At 41.3% G+C, this 23,025-nt stretch overlaps 1 protein-coding gene across 1 annotated transcript in view; it reads left to right on the top strand.

Moving 5' to 3' along the window:
- LOC310857801 (peroxisome proliferator-activated receptor alpha-like) overlaps positions 1-16,331 on the top strand; it is a 59,214-nt gene extending 42,883 nt beyond the window's left edge. The window contains exons 5-8 of the mRNA XM_083763694.1: positions 2,310-2,509; positions 7,971-8,180; positions 8,422-8,665; positions 10,727-16,331. Of these exons, the coding sequence (XP_083619820.1) occupies positions 2,310-2,509; positions 7,971-8,180; positions 8,422-8,665; positions 10,727-10,971 (899 nt within the window). The 3' untranslated portion in view covers positions 10,972-16,331. The remainder of the gene's footprint in view (positions 1-2,309; positions 2,510-7,970; positions 8,181-8,421; positions 8,666-10,726) is intronic.
- Positions 16,332-23,025: the final 6,694 nt, after the last annotated feature.

Below are 23,025 nucleotides of genomic sequence, written 5' to 3'. Positions count from 1 at the left end.
ATCCTGTAAGGTCGGGTGGGTTTCGGAGAGACCACAGGACTGAGGTTTGGCTCATAACGGAAGTTTTATAAGTCGTCGAGGCTACACTATTATTGATCATCTATTGATAGCACAGCTATGCTGCTGAGGATGCAGGAAGTTTGCCATTTTATAAGAAAACATCCTGTACTGTTGTTACACACTTAAGGGCCCAGTACTTAAGGGCCCAGTTTTTGCCTTTTTTTTTGTATTTTGAAAAACATGTTGCTTGTAGATTGGCTATTTGAACTACCAGTATTTAAAACATGTTTTTCAAAATAGTACAAAAAAAAAAAGGAAAGGAAAAGAAGTTTAGGGATAAGGGGTAAGGCACAGGTGAAAACCGGGCCCTTAATTCTTTCTGCGCCATCTACGATTATAATCGTACCCCTAGGCTATGGTACGTACGGCATCAGCCATCTAGTACCCCCTATAATCCATATGTGAAAGCGGTGACCATCAATTTACCTTTTAGCATTGCTCCGGTTGCTATGGAACTCCTCCGTCCCCACCAGCTATGGGATTTTTTTTCCATCCAGCTCCATTGTGCCTCCATTATAACATGATCTTCAAAGCCCTGCATCTCCAAAGCTTTGCGTGCTGTCCATGGTGTGCCGTCGCGCATCCCGGCGATCGTAAATCATTTGTGACTTTGTCTCGCATCGCTCCGGACATGTGACCATTTCTGACGAGAGCTAAAGGGTATGAGCTAATATTACTGATCACTGTTCTCACAACAGCCCCCACCTCACTGATAACCCGGAAATGAAACAGAGGAGCGTAGAGTGAGAGTGGACGGATGGCACAGGTTAGGTGTGCTTAGGCTACCACCTAGCGGGCATCCAAAGAATTTTAAAGTCATGTCATTCTTTTTTGCAGACACACATTGGCGACACCGTTGTCATTATACAGCCTTAGTGGCTTTGTCATATGATTTGGGGGGGGGGGGGGGGGGGAGGGGAGTGTTTTCTCACTCAACAGTAAACAAAACAACACGCAGTATAAGTGTATATAGGGTATCTGCACATCTACACAGTATGACTTTAAACAGTTCTGTGTGGATTAATCAGGCTACTAAGATTACGCACAACAAAGATCATGTGAATGTACTAGAATACTAGATCGTGTCCAGACATGGACTTTAAATAACGGACAGGAGGACGCGTGGAACACGTACAACAGCTTGCTGCAGATCACCTGTTCAGACAAGATGAAGTGTAATGAATGCTTTAGTGATGCCATGCTGCTGTGAGCCTGTGAGGGCTGGTTCGTTACCTTATCATAATATAACCCTATACTGTAGTTGTTGCTTGTCCTCACCTGGTCTGTGTGCCCTGAGTTTCCCTGAGCAAGGCACTTGACCCCTGTCTGTCGTCATCGTCGCCCCCCTCCACACACACACACACACACACACACACACACACACACACACACACACACACACACACACACACACTTTATGTGTAAGTTGCAAATAATATGAGTGTCAAAGTGAGTTGAAAAGAAGGTTTAACGTCATAATTTAATGCAATCAGATAGGACTTTTCTGTTTGTATGTATGGGCTGTTTTTTTGCCACTCAGTAGGCAGTCCTGCGTAACTTCCAGGTATGTTGATGATATCACACGCATACCCATCTATTGTTGCTTCCCAACAATCCTGGGGTTGAGGACTTCTTCCACACTAGAAATGACAGAACATAATAGCCTCCCCACCTACATTTACTCCTCACCTAGGCTCGCTCTCTCTCTCTCTGTCTCTCTCTCGCCCCCAGTGAGGTCGAAGTTGCATCCCTTCCCCCTGGGACTTAGCTCCACTCAGTGTATCTCCTCTCCATTTCTTTTGGCTCCTGGCCAGCGCTCCAGTGTGCACTTCTTACCTGGTTTACACACTGCTCATCCACTTAGTGAGGATCTAATGAGGTGTGTGTGTGTGTGTGTGTGTGTGTGTGTGTGTGTGTGGCAAAGCATTCAGATGTAATCTAATTAGTCTCTCCGGATCAGACCGTCTTTAAGTGTTGTCGTAGAACAAAAACAACACTGTAGTACCACTATGCACACACAGTGCACTCCATCACAGCTGACTGTCTGCTGGGATGTTGTTTAGTGATGCGTCTGTTCATTGTGTCCTAATGCTTAATAAAGATCTGATGCTGTTTAAACAGAGACAGACAGACATGATGATTCACATGCATATTGTGCCAACCTGTCAATGGGCTGGTTGTGGGAGCCGCTGATCTCTGCCATCACTCTTCCTGTGAGGTGACGTGGGGGTGCTCTTCTCTCTCCACAGCCATCCGCTTCGGCCGGATGCCCCAGTCGGAGAAGCTGAAGCTGAAGGCGGAGATGGTGACGGGGGACCGGGACGTGGAAGACCCCCAGGTGGCCGACCAGAAGACCCTGGCCAGGCAGATCTACGAGGCCTACCTCAAGAACTTCAACATGAACAAAGCCAAGGCCAGGACCATCCTCACTGGGAAGACCAGCACACCTGTAGGTCAACTTAACAAATGTACTGCTTCTGGCGTAACGTTCCGTCTGATGAGCTTTATTATTGATATCAAACCGGATCGCTGTTGCCGTAGCATATATAGGGCCCTGGGGGATCCCGGTATATCTAATAATACATAGAATTTATATAGCGCTTTTCTAGGTCCTCATAGTCTCTTTACAAAACGGTACGGGGTCCCGTCACCCCAGGTTCGTTTCCATCCATGGCCGCGGGAAGATGTTAACAGTAGGAGGTGCTGAACGTTTAGTAGGTGGTGCGCACGTTAGCGGGTGCCGCAAAATGCTCGTGCACGCACCTCGTGCACACGCATTTTCATGCAGAAAAGTGGCTTTTACTTTCCCTCTCCACACGCATGAGCAAACTGACACAGTTAAGGTGCCGATACTGTGATACAGCACATTTATTAGGCCTAGTAACAGATTAAAAACATTATAATTTTTCCCTTCCTGTCCAAGGCTGTGCCAGGGCGGAGGGGGTGCTCCAGCACCCCTACTTCCCTCAGCCATGTTTCCATCTTAGGGTCCAAGTGGTTATTAACAGTCATTTGTCAATGTGTCAATCTGTCATGGTTCAGTAGTTTACATCACCAGTATCCCCAGTAGACCATGTGTGCAGGAGTCGATAATCCCAATGAACCAGACAAAACGGAACATTACAAGGGTCAGACGCACAGGGGACTGTCCAAGTGACCGTGTGGTATGAGTCAGCTGTGTCTGTACCGTTCGTAATGTGCCACTTGTGGATTGCTAATGTTCAAATGTTCTTGCCTTTAGAACAATTTCTTAACGGGGAAGATTAGACGCTTTGCATGCAACGCTAAAGTTTATCACCTCCCATTGGGCCCTTCTTTTTTTGGGTCTCATCATAGTTTATTTGTTGTTGTTACAGTATCTATCTTGAGTGTGCCGAAACGAATAAACCCAAATTTGTCCTCATGTCTCAATATGAGCTGGCAGCTAATGTATTAACAGAGTGCGGAGCGGCCAAACCGATGACAGAAATATACTTGCTCAATATCAGTGGCAAAAGCCAGCCAGCCTGTACGCTGGACAAGGAATCATCTGTTTCTGTTGAAATGATATAAAGAGCCACTGTGTTGAGCTCACCACTCCTCCCTTCCTTCCATCCATCCCTCCATCTCTGTCCAGCCCTCCCTCCAGTGAAGAAGTACTTTTAAGTAAAAGTATCAATACCACAATGCCAACTCTGTTACAAGTAACACCTTTGTTCAAAACTTTTATTTGACTAAAATATTTTTTTCAAAGATCTACAAGCTCACAACAACATGCCGTTATGCTTGTAGATCTGCTTTATTTTATGTATTTATTTATTTATTCATTTTTAATAGCCGAGGTGTTAAATAGGGCATAATCGGTTTGTTATGTTTTGCAATCATGTATGTATGTTTGGCAAAGTAAAAATAGAAAGGGAAAAAAGTAGCTTGTAATTAAAGTTTTCAAATAATCATAGTGAAGTAGTAATATTTTCCTCTGAGATGTAGTGGCGTAGAAGTATAAAGTATTGAAATAATTTACTTTAAAGTAAAGTAATTAAGAAATTATGTACGGTACTTGAGTAAATGTAGTGTACTTAGTTGGTTTCCACTGGCTCCCTCCTCTCCCTGAAATGTTTCCAGCTCCATCTCTGGTGTGTGGCTTAACACATTCCCTCCTGGGTGGCATCGGGGTCCACAGCCCGGAGTTCTGCTCCGTTCAGAAAGGGAAGGTCAGCTGAAGTACACCACCCACGTTCAAAACTAGACCGATGACACATTCTGGTCCTATATACAGTCTAAAATATGGGTCAAAACGTACAGTAGGTAATTGGTGGTCTTAGCAGTGATTCCCAAACTCTTTAGCCTGTGACCCAAAAGAGAAATCCCCCAAACTAGTGAAAATATCAGATCAGACTAATGAAAATATCAGATCTACAGTACAAGCTCACAACGCTTCATTTTTGCGACACGTTATGAGCTTGTAGATCGGCTAATTTCACTCCTTCTTAAACATTTGTTTTTATTTATGGAATTTCTTAGATTTTTTTCCCTTTGATTTCTTCATGAAATTACTGAACAAATCATTGACTTTGTTCTTAATTCATGTTTGAGAATGGGTTTTTTTAAACGCTTTGGAATAATGATTTAAAAACGAAATGTAGGAAAACCAAAAAACAAGGGACTCATAAAATGTGTGTCCAGTGTTTGGGAACCAGTTGTCTATAGTATAGAACCAGCCCAGTGACCTTGTGATTACAGTGTCTGCCCTGAGACTTGCCATGGGTTGGATTCCCCGGCCGGATCATACTAGATCATACCAGACTATACAGTGCCTCCCTGCTCTGCACTCTGCATCAAGGGCTGGATCGGGGATTGTACCTGCGACATACTAGTACTTGTACGTCAAGCTGCCTCACGCTACAGAAACAGGAACTCTGTTTTAAAGTGCTCTAACCCAATTAGGCCTGACGTCAAAATAAATAAAAAGTCTTCTGAAAGAATATATATTGAAAGATTTGTGCCACATTTTCACGATAAAAAAAAAATAGCAGACCTACAAGCTCGTAGCGCGCCGCTATGAGCTTGTAGATCTGCTATTTTTCAATAGCTAAATAATGCTTAGTTAAAACACAAACGGGTTCCTGTCCAGAATGGGCTAAACAAACATTAAAAAGTCCATAGACTTTGCATAATTGCTGAAAGCCAGACGTTGGAGGGGGATTGCGCCCCTAAAAAGACAACAGGAATAAAGAGACTAAAGACTAAGTATCACAGGTATCTTATTACATCATCATCCAAATGACAACGACGAAACCACCTAATCTCATCATGTTTAGGCCTTCGGGGGCCAATGTTTGTAGTGTGAATATCCAGAAGGCTTTCATTCTCTTTGATAAACGTATCACCGTATCACCACCACCTCTAGGTGGCATCTGGATTTGCTCTTGAGTCTATACCATGAAATCTGAAAGACGGTTTAACATGTTGTTTCACATCATTAAAACTAACCGCAACGGGATAGTCCCGGACAGTCTTGCACAATATTAAGCTTCAGCTGCTCACTGATGCGATGTTTTACCAACATACGCTACGCCACAGGGGCTATGTATGATACATAGTAGATAGTAGATCACAATGAGGGTGTTGCACGTAGTAAAACTTAAAAATGGCTAAATCATTAATTCAGCTTTTGTATATGTACATTAACTAGAAACTAATGTGAATTAAAGAGACAAAAGTACAATCCGGTATTTGCCTCTGAGGTGTAGTGGAATAGAGTTTGACCGACTGATTGATTGAACATTGTATTAACAGATTGCAGTTACAGTCCAAGGAAGGTACAGGTCAATACAAAAACTGCTAAGAGTATCAAAACATGGAAATACTCAAGTGAAGTAAATATAATGTTACACTACTTGACTTTAATGTATTTGTTACGTTCCACCCCTGTTGAAAAAAGACAGCAGAGTATGTAAGAGTGTGTGATCCTCCTGCACATTAAATGTAGGATTACATTCCGTCCTTATGATCAACTCTGGGCTTTTGTTTCTTTGGCTGTAGCTGTAAGTTATTAAGCACTGTCCACCGCCCACCCTGCTCAAGACAACAGTCTTACTGTTCACTCTCTGTGTGTCTGTGACCTCTGTCTTTCTCTACCATGTGCTGTCAGTGACTTGATGTCTTTCTCTACCATGTGCTGTCAATCAGTGTCAGAAGAATGCTGACGTGTGCCAATACAGGCATTCTCAACTATTGTATTGTGTGTCGTGTGTACCAGAAATAGCACATCTGTAAGCTCGAAATGCGGTGCAAATCGACGTGTTTTGACCTCTGTGTTTTGAGCCTGTCGACCTGCTATTTTTTATTTATTTTTAATCCTTAAAAGTGTGTGTTATGAATAAGCGTTATTTATGCAAGAAAATGACAAAAGCACTTGCTTTTGTCAATCAGAACTACTTAAGCATACCTATTCTGGGGCATGTCATTGAGCAACAACAAAAACAGACACAAGTTCAATCTGCAAATAGATTTGGTGTAGAGGGGAGAAAAAAGGATTTGTGCTGAGGAAGACCCATCAGGTCGAAACGGGTCCGTTGCTTTTCTGGGTGAGGCAAATGCAATCAATGAAAGGCCATTTATGGAGCGCTGGCTGTTTTCTTAAAAGGAGGGGACCAAATACAGACCCCTGGGGGACCCCAGCCAGAATGCTCCGACATACGTAACGTAGTCTTCACTGCTGTGGGAACGATCCCAGATGAAACCCTCTATAGCTCCGTGTTGACTCACAGGCCAAACATGGCCTATCCCAGGCTTACTTTTATATGATGCCATATAGCAGGCTTTCTAACATAATAGTCTTTAATTGGGAGTTTAGTTTGTATATATATATATTGAGAGGTTTACAGAGGTTTAACTATCATTTGGAACATAGTTTCAAGTGGACTCATCTTCTTTTTTGTGTCTTGTGTTGGGTAGGAATGTTTTGAAGTTGGCTGTCATTCTAGTAAGCCCCCACCCACTTAGCTCCTGAAGTGGAAAACTATGCCCCATAAATCTCTCTTTGACACTTGCTGCTAGCTCCTTTGCTAACTTATAAAAATACCGTCATAGTTGGCGTCCATGTAGAATCTTAAGTGTTTTCATACACAACATATTTTCTGTGTAGTATACAGTATGCCACTGAATACCGATACTGTACGAATAAATAAGTCCAGTTTGTTTTGCCTTTATTTTAACATCAGCTAATCTTTTAACACATTGGCCAATATTTTATAATGCATAGTCATTCAGTTTTTCAATTACAATTTCACTTTTTATTTGTATTTATTTAATCTGACACTCTTTTCCAAATGAAAGTACTAACTGATTTATCATTTTTGGGGTGAAGTATTCCTTTAAAATTTGAGCTTAACACAGAGCAAGATTATTCCATATTTAAATCGGCGCACAAATATTTGTAGACTTTATTTTTTCTTTCACTTAGGTTTCCTCAAAGCAATGGTTCAGGGGACCCCCAGGGAGTTTCAAGTGGTCTCCAGCTAAATTGATACAGTAGTTAGGAACCAAACTCTTAACAGTTAAATATACAGAGAATTTTACTCACTGTTTGGGAAGCAGTGTCTTAACCCATTAAGACCTGGAACGCATCTGTGTCACCTTTAGCCTTTTAGAACTTTAACCATTACTTAAGTTTAAACTTTAGCTGTTAAAAATAGCAGATATACAAGCTCATAGCGCGGCACCAAGTACCGCGCTTTAAGCTTGTAGGTCCCTGGAACAACTTATTTTCAGATGGGGGGTTCGGTCGGTGGCCAATTATTACAACTTTTGGGAACCTTGACATGAAATAGTTTGAGAACCACTGACATAGAAACAGGTTTTTCAGAAAACTCAGGATTTAGAAGACATCTCAATGGGTTAAAGCATAGTATCTCCTCCTCCTCCAGCCTTTTGTCATCCATGACATGGAGACCCTCCAGCTGGCAGAGCAGACCCTGGTGGCCAAGATGGTGGGCAGCGCGGGGATCCTGAAGGACCGTGAGGCCGAGGTCCGGATCTTCCACTGCTGCCAGTGTACCTCGGTGGAGACGGTCACCGAGCTCACCGAGTTTGCCAAGTCCGTCCCGGGCTTCTCTGGTCTGGACCTCAACGACCAGGTAGGCTTCCATATAGCGTTTGTTCGGCGATGCTGTATGTCAAAAGAATAATTCCACCGGCCGTTGTCAGCCCAAATATTGCAGATATTTGGCAGTATATTCATGAAGCTTCCCTCATTGTCATCGTTCACATCTGTTCCTCCGGGGAAATCGATAAGAACCGGCATCAATGAGCAGAATCGGAATCGCTAAAATCCTAAACGATAACCCCTCCCTCCCTCCGCCCCCCCCCCCCACCAAGGTTACGCTGCTGAAGTATGGTGTGTACGAGGCTCTGTTCGCCATGCTGGCGTCCTGCATGAACAAGGACGGCCTGCTGGTGGCGTACGGCTCTGGCTTCATCACCCGCGAGTTTCTGAAGAGCCTTCGGCGGCCCTTCAGCGACATGATGGAGCCCAAGTTCCAGTTCGCCATGAGGTTCAACTCCCTGGAGCTGGACGACAGCGACCTGGCTTTGTTTGTGGCAGCCATCATCTGCTGTGGAGGTAGGTACAGTATACAGGATGAGTGTAGGAGATGTGGAGAAGGGTTTGTTGTGGAGGTATTGGTGTGGGCAGTAGTGGAAGAAATACTCAGATTATAGGGGAAAGCAGCAATATCACAGTTTAGGGGCACCGGCGGGCTACGGCAGAAAAGCCCCCGTAAAAAAGACAGAAGAGGCATGAGTTATGCCTGTTCAAAGTGCCTGTTATCGCTGCCTGCAGCTATATTCTTTGTACACATTTTCATGTACAAACCAATCTTCAACTGGGATTTCAGATGAGCATGAGGAGACGCATACTGTATGTGTATCAAAGTTGTATTGCTGACGGTCAAATGGTTCATGAGCTATGCCTGTTCAAAGTTTGCATTTTCAATTGTGTGCTATAGAGCCACGCAGTCCCGCCCCCTTTCATGACGATGCCATGCCCAGGAAAAAGACCTTTTAAGCGTCGTACAAAGCCAACTCTTGTCGTGACAAATCATGACTAAACAAATAATTCCAAAGAAGAAAAACAAACAAAAAGTGTTGTAACCTGCCATTTTTTTCTTTTTTCTAATTATTTGTTTGGCCCAAAATTTTTTGTTTGTTGTCATGAGTTGTCACAACTCGAGTTGGCTTTGTACGACGCTTTAAATAAATTATTTTAGAAATGTCTGTGGGGAAAATGCATTGGGAATTATTTCCTGGGCCTGGTGTTGTCTTCCAGCACCTCTGCTGGAACATTCCATCATCGCAGTTCCTGTTTACACTGCGCATGTGCAAACTTCCTGCAGGAGACCGTGCCACGCCCCCCTGCATGTTCCTTCTTTATTGTTCCTAGTGGGCAACCAAGGACTATTACATGAGGACAGGAAGTGAAGACGAAGGACTCAATGTTGCTCCCTGGAAGGAAAGAAACATGTGCAATTGAGACCAAGGAAGCTGAATGCGGAAGTGTTGGCTGCATTTAGCCCATTCCCATTGCGCATGTTTCTTTCCTTCCATGGAACAACATGGAGTCCACCGTACGGTCTTCGCTTCCTAACCTTATTTAATTAACCTTGTGGGCAACCAGGAAGTGCAGCCCCTCCCCCCCACCACACTGTCTTCACTGTAGGCAGCGGAGGACCCGCGGCAGAGTTGTTTTGGTCCGCGTGATGTAAGAACAGGGAATAATAACCGGATAACACCGGATTTTGAAAAAGGAAAAGACAAGAATATAGCTGCAAGCAGCGATAACAGGCACTTTGAACTGGCATATTTCATGCGTCGTCTTTCTCTCTGTAAGTATGTTTGGGGTACGCAGGCGTTAAAGCCTTAATTATAAGGTTGCAAGTGAGAACAAAAGTCAATTACAAGAGAACCCATTGGTTTGGCAATGGATACAGTGATAGGTGGGCAGTGGGCACTATATAGTGTAGGACATCTGGGCACTTTGGCTATTTTGTCCAACATGTTAAAAAAGAAAATATTTGAAAATGAATGTGCATCATTACATTCTACTACATTCATTAGCCTCTATCTGTTCTAAGCAATCCAGCCCCAATTAGCTCTCTCACTGTGTGATAAGATAAGCTGACCATAAATACAACAACCATTGTATAGTTTATCACTGACTTTCCTGAAAGTTCCATTCTATATTATAACATCAGTATTCAGTAGTTGTTGAGCAGGAGAATGGAGAGGCTGGCAGACAGTAACGTTACCACTTTTCAAGTAAAGATATTTCTGGTGCAGACCATGTTTTATTCTTGAACTATAATTTTGATCTGGCACCCAGCCTATTAGGTTTTTGATGTGCGTGTCTTTTTGGCTGTTTTTCAGTCTCTTGGTCCACTGTCTCACAGCAGTCTATTGTTCTCTCCTACAGACCATCCAGGGCTGGTCAATGTGTCTCACATCAGTCTATTCTCTTCTACAGAGCATCCAGGGCTGGTCAATGTGTCTCACATCAGTCTATTGTTCTCTTCTACAGAGCATCCAGGGCTGGTCAATGTGTCTCACATCAGTCTATTGTTCTCTCCTACAGACCGTCCAGGGCTGGTCAATGTGTCTCACATCAGTCTATTGTTCTCTCCTACAGACCGTCCAGGGCTGGTCAATGTGTCTCACATCGAGGTCATGCAGGAGAACATTGTGCAGGTGCTGCGGCTCCACCTACTGGCCAACCACCCGGACGACGCCTTCCTCTTCCCCAAGCTGCTGCAGAAGCTGGCCGACCTGCGGCAGCTGGTCACCGAGCACGCTCAGCTGGTGCAGGAGATCAAGAAGACGGAGGACACCTCGCTGCACCCCCTCCTGCAGGAGATTTACAGAGACATGTACTGAAGAGGAGACCCCTTGTCCTTTTAGCCAAATCCTGCAATGGGTTCTAATGGTCAAAAAGTAGCATGTAGCAAGTCATGCCTCGCCATAAGTAACATGGTTAGTCATTACGTTTTACATATCGTTGCTGAAAGGCATAGATGGCTTCCAGTAACGATATATTGCATATTGTTGCTGAACTTGCTGTCAGGTAGCAACCTCCATATTCAAACTTTTTGTGTTTTTTTTTTTTTTTTTGTAAATTAATGTCCTACTTGATCATACTACAGCGTCACACAAAAGCATCAAATAGTATCTACAAGCTCAAAACAATCTGCTACTACTTGAATTTGAAAAGTAACAGCTTTAGTCGTATAGAGTTTTCCACCAGACAGAGACGATATTCAATCAATCAAAAATGACGACAATTCAAGTTTACTCGACATGTAATTGCGAGGTTGTATTCTTGTTTAATTGTTGTATTTATTTATTTTATATAAAAAATTAAATGCAAATTTACATTGTTTGAATACCCTCTTATAATGAATGACAAATTAAAACATTTTGCGAACAATGTTACTTATGGGCAGACCTTTTGACCATTAGTAGCCACGTGTACTTGTGCTAAGGAGATGGTGTGGACTGAGGAGGAGAGAGGAGGTGCAAGAAGGAGAGGCGTTGAGAGAACTTGCCTCAAAACAAAAACAAAACAACCTTTTCGGCAGGGAATCGTCGGGGACGGATGAAGAGTCCTCCGTAAAGCTAGGGTCGAACCACTTCAGTGGGAAAGAGTTTTGCTTTGATTTGTGGTCGGAAGAACGAGAGCTCTTTTTATATCCATCCATCCACCATCGAGAGGAGACGGGGGGATTGTTCTCTTGACACAATGAACTGATTTATGCTTGGATGAGCGTCGCTTCGTGCGCCGATGCTTGTACTACGTTGGCTATTTTTGGAGCACCTTCACCGGCACGCAACTAACGAGGCTAAATCTCCACTCCATCACATGGACCTACACACAGGACAGGACAAGTCCTTTTCGTAAAGAGGTTGATGTACAGATGATCAAGACGGCCTCTGGTCATGCACGTGGATCAAATAACTGAAACGCTAATCCGAATCCTTCCTAGCCTCCTTGTTCATTGTACCTACGCTACATTGATTGCCCTTACCTTTATATCCAATGCCCTAAAATGAGGAAACAAACTAGACTTAAAACCAGAGTCGCCACTCACTCCAGCAAAGCAGTATGTTTGAAGCTATTACTTTTTTGTACCGAACTCGAGGGGGTGAGGAGGAGAGCAAAGAGCCATAATAATAATATGTACCTACGTACGTTTGCAGTTAATGACGACACCCATCACCCAAGTGACTTTCAGTGCCGGCGACAGATTTCAGAAAGCAGTTGATGCTTGTTTCAGAGCAAGGCAGCTTGTCCCCCTCCTTGGCTGTGTTCTCTCAATGATGCTGTCACCCATTCCCAGCTCATCTTTTGTCCCACACGAGTGGGGTGATGATGGTGAACTGTTTTTGTTTTGTGTTATTTTTTAATTACTATTCACTAGTCCACCACCAACACCAGTTCTCACTTTTCTACACGTAGGTTTTCACCAGGCTTTTGAAACTTAATGAGTTGTGATTTTTTTATTTTATTATAGGTATATTGAAGCCATAACCTACAGTTTAGTATGTGTGGGTGTTGAAGTATTGTAATAACATTACCGTTGTCTCATATTACAAAACCCAGCCAAACTTGAAACAGGGAGACCTAGCATACAGTATGTTATCTTCATTGATGATCGCAATAATATCCCACACACTATAGCAAAGCTGCAAAAAAAAGAAATGTATTTTCTATGAGATTTGATGTCATTCAAGACTCGGAACCACCGTGGGCAGAGATTCACTGTGTAACTGAATGCACAACAATGCAAAATACTGAAGCACAAGAGTGCTTATGAGATATATGAGACTATATTTTATACTGGACATCCGTTTAAAAAAAAATGCCTTTTTTATTCAGAAAACACATACAGTATAACACATCATGGCACAAAACGTGTGTGTGGCACTCCATCCTCCTGTTGTGTGTTCTGGCATTCAAAGGGCTAAGCATCAAACTAAACATTGCGCTACAATCTTAGTACAGACAGTGTGGCCCCTATTCCTCAAAGTGACATATCTATTATAATATGTTCTGTCTGTCCTTTCTATCTATCTGCCTGTTTATATAGAGTCGATGCAGTTAAACTCACACTGTCTGCCTCTCATTATCATACTCACTCTGCCTGCCACAGTGCCTTCATGGGCTATCCTTGGTTTCAGTTTAACCACTTAACCCCTACTACGTAATAGTTGAGTCCCCCAGGGGTCTATGCAAGGCTTTTATCCGTTTTACAATTATAAAATATCTTTGCAGAAAATAGCCCAACTGCAAGCTCAACAATGTGAGCTTATATAGATTGGCTATTTTCGCCTGGTGTCCGCCCCGGGAATAATGAACAACAGGTTTCATTGTGCTTACGAGTACATTATAGTTCTGATGTTTCGGCGGTATTCTCTGCACAACCTTTTTAATAGAAGACGGGGAAACGACAAAACGATCGCGGTTACTGTTTTCAGACACACATTTGAATGGTTAAATTGACATTGTTGTGGCTTGTTTTTCCATCACCTTTCACTTGGAGAAGTTTGTACTGTACATCTTTCCCTAAAAATAGCTTGTTGGGTGTGGTGGAACAGTTTCTTTTGAAACGGGGACCTCTGACCCTTAATAGCACGTACCCTAGTGCTCCGTTCAGAATAGGGAGCTACAGTACGTGTGACTGGTGCATCCCATCCACTGAACCCCACATGGACCACTTTAATGGGAGATTTTCAAGCAACGTAAAAGCCTCATTTATACTTGTTGAAAATAGCCAATCTACAATCTCACAACGCTTCGTGGATGCGATGGCTTGTGAACTTATAGATCGGTTGTTTGTCGCTCTGTGATTCCATTGTACGACGAAGCATAAATTAGGTATAACGGGGAAGGACATATTGCATGTTATTTCCTTGTGTCTGGAGGGGTCGGGTTGGGCCAGAGCAGAGCTACTGAGAGACGGGGTTACGTTACGACACACTCTAGTACAGTGGTTCTCAAACTTTATAATTTCAAAGGACCCTCAACTCTTGAGTGTACAAATGTACAGTTTTCAGCCATGTACAGACCTGTAAGGGTCCATTTGGAACCCCCTACTCTACTAGACACTAGACTTCTGTGGTAAATGAATAATACTCATATTCACTAGTAATTTATTTCCAAAAACATTGCACAAGAAACATGTGAAAGTCACATTTGCCATGTGGAAACCAATTGTTCCAAACACTACTGTGTGTGTGTATAATTGTATATACAGTAATTCCAAACATTGAATCCTCCTAATGGCTGTTGGGGACTCATAAACCAGCGTGGCCACATGAATGGCGGCCAGATCAAAGAGTGTGTGTGTGGTAGTTCTCTCTTTCAGCAGTTACTCAAGCAGTTACTCAACCTGTGAAGAAAATCCACAGTTACTCAACCTGTGAAGAAAATCCACTTTAAGGCCATAGCTGTGTCAAGCCATTGTCAAAACCATTCACCCTCCAAGTGAAAAGTCTAGTTATGAAGACAAATTGGTTAACCACTTAAACCCGATTATGGGTGACCGGAGTCCCTCACAGGGTCTATACTAGTGTCTTATCTGTTTTCTATCCTTGTGGGAAAAGCTTTTGCTGAAAATGCAATGCTATTTTCGGTGAAAGCTCTCCCCACAATACGGATGCTAGGGTTTAAGAGGTTAAAACTCGCTTTTTTCCCCACCCATCATTGGGTTGTACTGTACGCTATTTCTGATCATAAATGTACATAAAAAAGGAAATGCCCTATATAATTAAATGTGCATGTCTGATATTGTAGCTACTGGGCTAACTAATATATTATGTGAATCTATGAGGGAATGCTTTATATAATTTTTTTACTTATCTTACCAAAATCACTAATTTCATGAATTAATAACAATTTGGTGGATTGTAATATAGGACCTAGCTTCTGTATAAACGGATGTACATAGATTGTTGTACTGAACTGAATCATATTGACTGCTCGCCCCCCCTATACTACGTTTAACCCTGGTGTATACAAGGTACTAACGCTGATCAATATTTTGTATTTGTTTTGTTCGGTAAATAATGTCTCAAAAGGTTTGCAATTGTACAGTAAATTCAACGGTAATGTATGTTTTGTTTGTTTTGCTCAAGCACGGCAAAATTGTTATAATTTCCATGATATTTTTATACTAAAGAAGCTAAAAAAAAAAAGTATATATTATTTAGTGCTAGATGTGATCATGGTTTATTTGGAAATAACACAGTTGAAAGAGTGCAATGTAAATAGACTCGTGGGTGAATATGGTAACTATGGTGATCTAAATATATATATATATATGAGTGTCCGCAGAACTAAAATCCTATCGGGGACATTCCTTTTGTTAATTCCCTACTTGAGAGAGAGAGAGAGAGAGAGAGAGAGATAGAAATTATCTTGTTGGCCACGTGATGTATTGAATACAATGAGGTTCAATGGTACTTTATAACATGCGTGGGCCGTACAGAAAATCTCTGTTGAACTGTAAATGAATACATATGTTAGGCCGGGCTCAGCAGAGATGGCACACAATACTACAGTACATCTGTAGTTGATGGGGAAACTTGATTTACTTTTCAGTATTGTGAAATCTATTATAAAAGGACACTAGCCTAAAATGCCATTTTAGTTTTTTCTTCAGATGAAGAATCCTATAGTTTGGCCACACTGCAGCAGCAGCAGAGCACATATTCACTTCCCTCACACTGCATGTGGTCTCAGGAGGTTTAAAATGAGGGGTACCCTCATTTTAAACCCACAATTTCACCACAATCACAAATGGTCCACACAGTTGCCTGTTCATGTTGTAAACAAGCCAAGCTGTTGGTTTGTTGGTATCCGCTGTGAAGCTATCTATCATGTTTTGTTTTATAAAAACAAAATGGAGAAACCCGATGCACTCGTGACTTGGCGTAAAATCATCATCTGACTGATCTATCACGATCTATCACGCCAAGTAAGATGCAGTAAACTAAGATGCAGTATGTCAATGTCATTTTATACAACCCATCAGCAATCTTTTTATTATTATTTTTGTCGGTTCATTTGACTCCACTCGCTGCTATAAATCATAAAAACCCACCAAACTCTTATCATGCCATGAGTGGATTATTACTGACTGTGTTTTCATAGTTCTACAGAATGTTGAAACTTGAGCTGTAGTGTACAGATTTCATCCTTTACCTGTAGTGTACAGATTTAATCCTTTACCTGTAGTGTACAGATGTCATCCTTTACCTGTAGTGTACATAATTCATCCTTTACCTGTAGTGTACAGATTTTATTTTCAACACAACTTTCATTCAACAAAATTCCTGGGATTTAGGGTGTACTTGGGGAATATCCGCAAAACAATCTGTGCCTTAGCATGTGCCTGTCATAAAACACTTTGAAATACTGTACAGAAAAGTCTCTCTCACACTCTCTCTCTCTCTCTCTCTCTCTCTCTCTCTCTCTCTCTCTCTCTCTCTCCATCCCACATACATGCACTCACACATACAGAATTGTACATATTTGGTGTAATCAGCACTAATGCTGGAGACATGCGCTACATGACAGGGCCATGCAAATGGGATGTGATGTCATGACAGATTTAGGGACGTTTTGCTTTTTGGCCTACAGTGGTTCTAAAATGTTTTAATTTCAAGGACCCTCAGAGAAAAACGCACATACGCCGTTATTTGGTGCTGAGCCAAACTAAAAACAGAAATTGTAGAACAAAGCGGGGGCTCACAATTTCACAACTCACTTGAATGTTCCAAAAATATGTATTGGAGTCAAAACGGCAGTTATATGACGATAAAGACGAGGTCTTTATCAAGTATATTGATTTAAAGATCTCAGTGTACAAATGTTCCACTTGTACAGTACACTCGCAGGGTTACAAATCTGTTGGGTTCCTATTTTGAACCCCTCAAGGAACCCTGCGGGTCCTAAGTTGGACCTCACTACCACTGCTAGTAAATGCCTGGTTCTTCTTGGATGCATGCCAGTGTCATGAACCGTGTTGGGAGCTTGTAGATCTACTATTTAAGTAAGCCAGAACACTCATGGAAAGGATTGCAAGCAAACTTACCGTCCGTACCGCACAGTCAATGACGCCAGAACAAAGCTTAAAAGAACGACAGAACACAGGACAATAAAAACAAAACGACTGAAACAAATGAGCCAAATCCCAGAGAAGTCAAAAGTCGGCTTACTTTAGGAATGTCTCCTTTGTGTGTGTGTGTGTGTGTGTGTGTGTGTGTGTGTGTGTGTGTGTGTGTGTGTTGAACTGGCAAGGGACGTTTTAACATATCAGGGAATCCTCTAGTCTTCCTTAGTTGAAACTAGCTCAGGACATAGCGAGGTAGACAACTCTTTCTGACTTGTTTAGTTTTTAGTTTTTTTTGTCTTCTCTCAAGAGTTTTTAGTGTTCTGCCTGGCAACAGTGGTTCTCAAAAACAATTCATGTCAAGGAACCCCAAAATTGAAATATATTTGGCCATGGACCCTCATCTGAAAATATTTTTTGCCAGGTGGGTGGGGACCACCTTAAGAGAAGATTTGTGGTGTTAAAATTGTTATGAAAAGAATTCACAATCTAAAGATGTTCCCCCCCAAACAATGATGCAGATCTACAAGCTCTCAACGTCACGTGTCCAACGCAAAGCACCATCAGCTTGTAGAACTGCTATTTTTCTAATGGCTTTTTGCAGAATTTTATTCAGATCAAATAAAAGCATATGACTTATATTTGCATTTATTTCTAAACTGATCATGAGGATAACGAGGGGCAGCAGTCATAGCAATTTGCTAATTTTGATTTTTGATTTCGTTTCTTCTTTTTTTTTAGATCATTTTCCTGAATTTCACGGAGTTGATGCAGTGGTTTTTGTAACTAGTGTCATGCAAGGAGACAACCCAGGCTGTGTTTTATTAATGTGTACTGTGGCTTGGTATAAAATTAAATACTGTAAATGTTTGACGAATGTATATGTAGTCATTTAAACAATGAAAGCAAGTTGACATTGAATGGATTTAAAAATAAAATGATTTTAAAGTAATGGGATGTGTGGACTGCTTGTGTGAGTTAGGGGGTGGGGGATTTTGCCCACTTTTGAACCAGTGATACGACATCACAGTAAATACGATTCTGATATCTATGTTCTGATGTTGCATTATGCCTTTTCCATACACACTTGAAATTGCAATTCCGTCCCCCCCACAACCTGAAACTTTTGTTTTAAATTATTTTGTGGTGATGGCCACATGTTAACTCCAAGTAGGATGTTTCCCCATTGATCAATCATTTGTTTCTTCTGTTAGTAAGTCATTATGTTAATACATATAGGCCTAGACACTTAAAACTACTAGACTTTTAAATTATATACATTAGACATAGTTAACTATGGAATTGAGAATTTCCCATCAGTGTGTTGGGCACCATGGTGCCCAGGTCTCGTGACATCATCAGGGATGGAGATGTGGAGACCCTGATGTCATCGTAAATGCGACCTGCTCTCACAGTTAAGCCCATATATATAGATCCCTCATCATCCCTGACCATTGGTCAGCAACTCTACATCTGACCTCAAACCCTTAGATCTCAGCATGATCACAGGTTATACAGTATACTGTAGTTATTACATCAGAATTATTCTGCTGTTACAATAAATTCTATCTCTTCATTAGCTAACTAGCAGACACATTTTTGCATGTCGGATGATGTTCATAGTTCACACATTCATATCAGTCAGTCCTCTAGTCTAGACTGCTACTTTGTCTAGGTTTGTGATTGACAATTTGACAGTCACCCAGTACATAATTTCAAGTGAAGTCTGTGGAGATCTCCCCATGCAGCATAGTCCCCAACTGACATCATCCCAAGCAGCCCAGAGCCAGGCCCAGCTATAAATTAATTGTTTGTTTCAGTGTAGTTGTCTGTTGGTTGTGTATGTATCATTGTGTGTGTTGTTCTGTAAAAGTGGTATTAAGGTCTTATATTTTAAGTATTTGTATGTGCGTGACAGTGCGTCGACCCGACGAGTTGGTAGAGTATCTGGTGCGCTGGTTGTGGTGGGCCAGTCTGGGCCAAATCCCGCGAAAATGACCAGGCCAATTTTTTGTCCCAGACCAGCCCTGCCATATAGCTTACTGTATGGAGCTGACCTGTTCTGACATTCCATATGTTGATCTGACCTCATCAAACCCTGTACACTCAAGACATGCTCCTTATATGGCCAGTACATAATTAATTTGACACCACATGCCAAAGCGACAGCGCTCGCCCAGCAGTCTTCATGCCGTCAGCCCTTTAGGGCAAGGTCGTTTCTTGTCCTCAGGCGTCTTACTGGTAACTACTATAGGCCTACTGTTAACACACTTTTAACTAAATTACCCTTTTTTAACCTGTAAGTGCAATCAGCAGGAACATGGAATTTAGGACCGTCCTAGTAAACCAGGAGTGTCATACCAGTGTCTTTTGCTTCTTGACTTATTTACAGGTTGAGAAAATCACACATTAGCACTGGTCACTCACTTACATTTCTACTTTTACATAAAGACTTAACTACTTAACTAATTAGACTTTAATTAGTTAATTAATTATTAATTATTATTAATAATTAATTAATTAATTAGAGCTACACTCGAGAGGTAAAAATACATTTAACACTTTGAAATTACTAGACAGGCCCCTCTCCCTTCTGTTTGACACTTCATGCTGTGAGAGGGGTCTTATGTCACAGGCAGGAATGTCAGGGCCTGTCACTCAGTGACTGACTGACTGACTGACTGACTGACTGACTGACTGACTGACTGACTGACTGACTGACTCACTGACTCACTGACTCACTGACTGACTCACTAACTCACTGACTGACTCACTGACTCACTGACTGACTGACTGACTGACTGACTGACTGACTGACTGACTGACTGACTGACTGACTCACTCACTCACTCACTCACTGACTGACTGACTGACTCACTCACTCACTCACTGACTCACTCACTCACTGACTCACTCACTCACAATTTCTTAGTTTTTATCTTTGTTAATTGTTTTCAGGTGGAATTAAATAAAACAGCAAGTTAATTTGACATGCTTTATTTCCAGCATCACTTTCTTCAGCGAATTTGAATTTGACTGTAGAAGCAAGTGTCAAGCAGTGAATTCTGGTAACAATTGACACAATCCACATTATTTATTTTGTGTTATATCAGGCCCCTCTCACTGCACCATGTGACAGGGTCTGACATCCCTTGCCTGCCCCTGTCACACAGAGCTGTGAGAGGGGTAAGTACCACGTCAGTAGTTTGGTCAGTATCAAGTGAGTATCATGTCAGTATCATGTCATGGTCAGTATCATGTTCGTATCATGGTCAGTATTATGTTAGTATCATGGTCAGTATCATGTCGATATCATGGTCAGTATTATGTTAGTATCATGGTCAGTATCATGTTCGTATCATGGTCAGTATTATGTTAGTATCATGGTCAGTATCATGTCGATATCATGGTCAGTATTATGTTACTATCATGGTCAGTATCATGTCGATATCATGGTCAGTATTATGTTAGTATCATGGTCAGTATTATGTTAGTATCATGGTCAGTATCATGTCGGTATCATGGTCAGTATTATGTTACTATCATGGTCAGTATCATGTCGGTATCATGGTCAGTATTATGTTAGTATCATGGTCAGTATTATGTTAGTATCATGGTCAGTATTATGTTAGTATCATGGTCAGTATTATGTTACTATCATGGTCAGTATCATGTCGATATCATGGTCAGTATTATGTTAGTATCATGGTCAGTATCATGTCGATATCATGGTCAGTATTATGTTAGTATCATGGTCAGTATCATGTCGATATCATGGTCAGTATTATGTTAGTATCATGGTCAGTATTATGTTAGTATCATGGTCAGTATCATGTCGGTATCATGGTCAGTATTATGTTAGTATCATGGTCAGTATTATGTTAGTATCATGGTCAGTATTATGTTAGTATCATGGTCAGTATTATGTTAGTATCATGGTCAGTATTATGTTAGTATCATGGTCAGTATTATGTTAGTATCATGGTCAGTATCATGTCGGTATCATGGTCAGTATTATGTTACTATCATGGTCAGTATCATGTCGGTATCATGGTCAGTATTATGTTAGTATCATGGTCAGTATTATGTTAGTATCATGGTCAGTATTATGTTAGTATCATGGTCAGTATTATGTTACTATCATGGTCAGTATCATGTCGATATCATGGTCAGTATTATGTTAGTATCATGGTCAGTATCATGTCGATATCATGGTCAGTATTATGTTAGTATCATGGTCAGTATCATGTCGATATCATGGTCAGTATTATGTTAGTATCATGGTCAGTATTATGTTAGTATCATGGTCAGTATCATGTCGGTATCATGGTCAGTATTATGTTAGTATCATGGTCAGTATTATGTTAGTATCATGGTCAGTATTATGTTAGTATCATGGTCAGTATTATGTTAGTATCATGGTCAGTATTATGTTAGTATCATGGTCAGTATTATGTTAGTATCATGGTCAGTATTATGTTAGTATCATGGTCAGTATCATGTCGGTATCATGATCAGTATTATGTTAGTATCATGGTCAGTATCATGACGATATCATGGTCAGTATTATGTTAGTATCATGGTCAGTATCATGTTCGTATCATGGTCAGTATTATGTTAGTATCATGGTCAGTATCATGTCGATATCATGGTCAGTATTATGTTACTATCATGGTCAGTATCATGTCGATATCATGGTCAGTATTATGTTAGTATCATGGTCAGTATTATGTTAGTATCATGGTCAGTATCATGTCGGTATCATGGTCAGTATTATGTTACTATCATGGTCAGTATCATGTCGATATCATGGTCAGTATTATGTTAGTATCATGGTCAGTATTATGTTAGTATCATGTCGGTATCATGGTCAGTATCAGGTTACTATCATGGTCAGTATCGGGTTAGTATCATGGTCAGTATCATGTCGGTATCATGGTCAGTATCAGGTTAGTATCATGGTCAGTATCATGACAGTATCATGGTCAGTATCATGGTCAGTATCAGGTTAGTATCATGGTCAGTATCATGGTCAGTATCAGGTTAGTATCATGGTCAGTATCGGGTTAGTATCATGTCAGTATCATGTCAGTATCATGTCGGTATCATGGTCAGTATCATGGTCAGTACTCAGTATCATGTTTGTATCATGGTCAGTATCATGATGTGTCAGTATCATGGTCAGTATCATGGTCAGTATCATGACAGTATCATGGTCAGTATCATGTCAGTATCATGTCGGTATCATGTCGGTATCATGGTCAGTATCATGGTCAGTACTCAGTATCATGTTTGTATCATGGTCAGTATCATGATGTGTCAGTATCATGTCAGTATCATGGTCAGTATCATGTCGGTATCATGATGTGTCAGTATCATGGTCAGTATCATGTCGGTATCATGGTCAGTATCATGGTCAGTACTCAGTATCATGTTTGTATCATGGTCAGTATCATGATGTGTTAGTATCATGGTCAGTATCAGGTTAGTATCCTGGTCAGTATCAAGTCAGTATTATGTCACAGGATGCGGACATGATACTGACCACTGACCAATTGTGTCAGGCTACTGTAGCATAGGAAAAGTATGGGTACATTTTGTAATTGCATCCATTGAACAGTTAAGTAGGCGTGCAGAAATTGCTTTGATGACTGAAGCAATGAAAGAGCCATTCATAAAAGTGCATGCAAATGAAGTACAATGTATCACTTAGAGCTAGAGAGAGGTAGCCTATACAGACTTTCTTTAAAGCCAACTTCCATCAGATTGCATAATGCATGACAAATCTCCCTTAATGGTTCTGTGTCGGCCCTGTTTG

Source organism: Protomyctophum parallelum, assembly GCF_964188405.1.
Source record: "Protomyctophum parallelum genome assembly, chromosome: 4".
Lineage (NCBI taxonomy): Eukaryota > Metazoa > Chordata > Actinopteri > Myctophiformes > Myctophidae > Protomyctophum > Protomyctophum parallelum.
The sequence above is the reverse complement of the archived record's forward strand: the minus strand, read 5'-3'. Positions and strand labels throughout refer to the sequence as shown.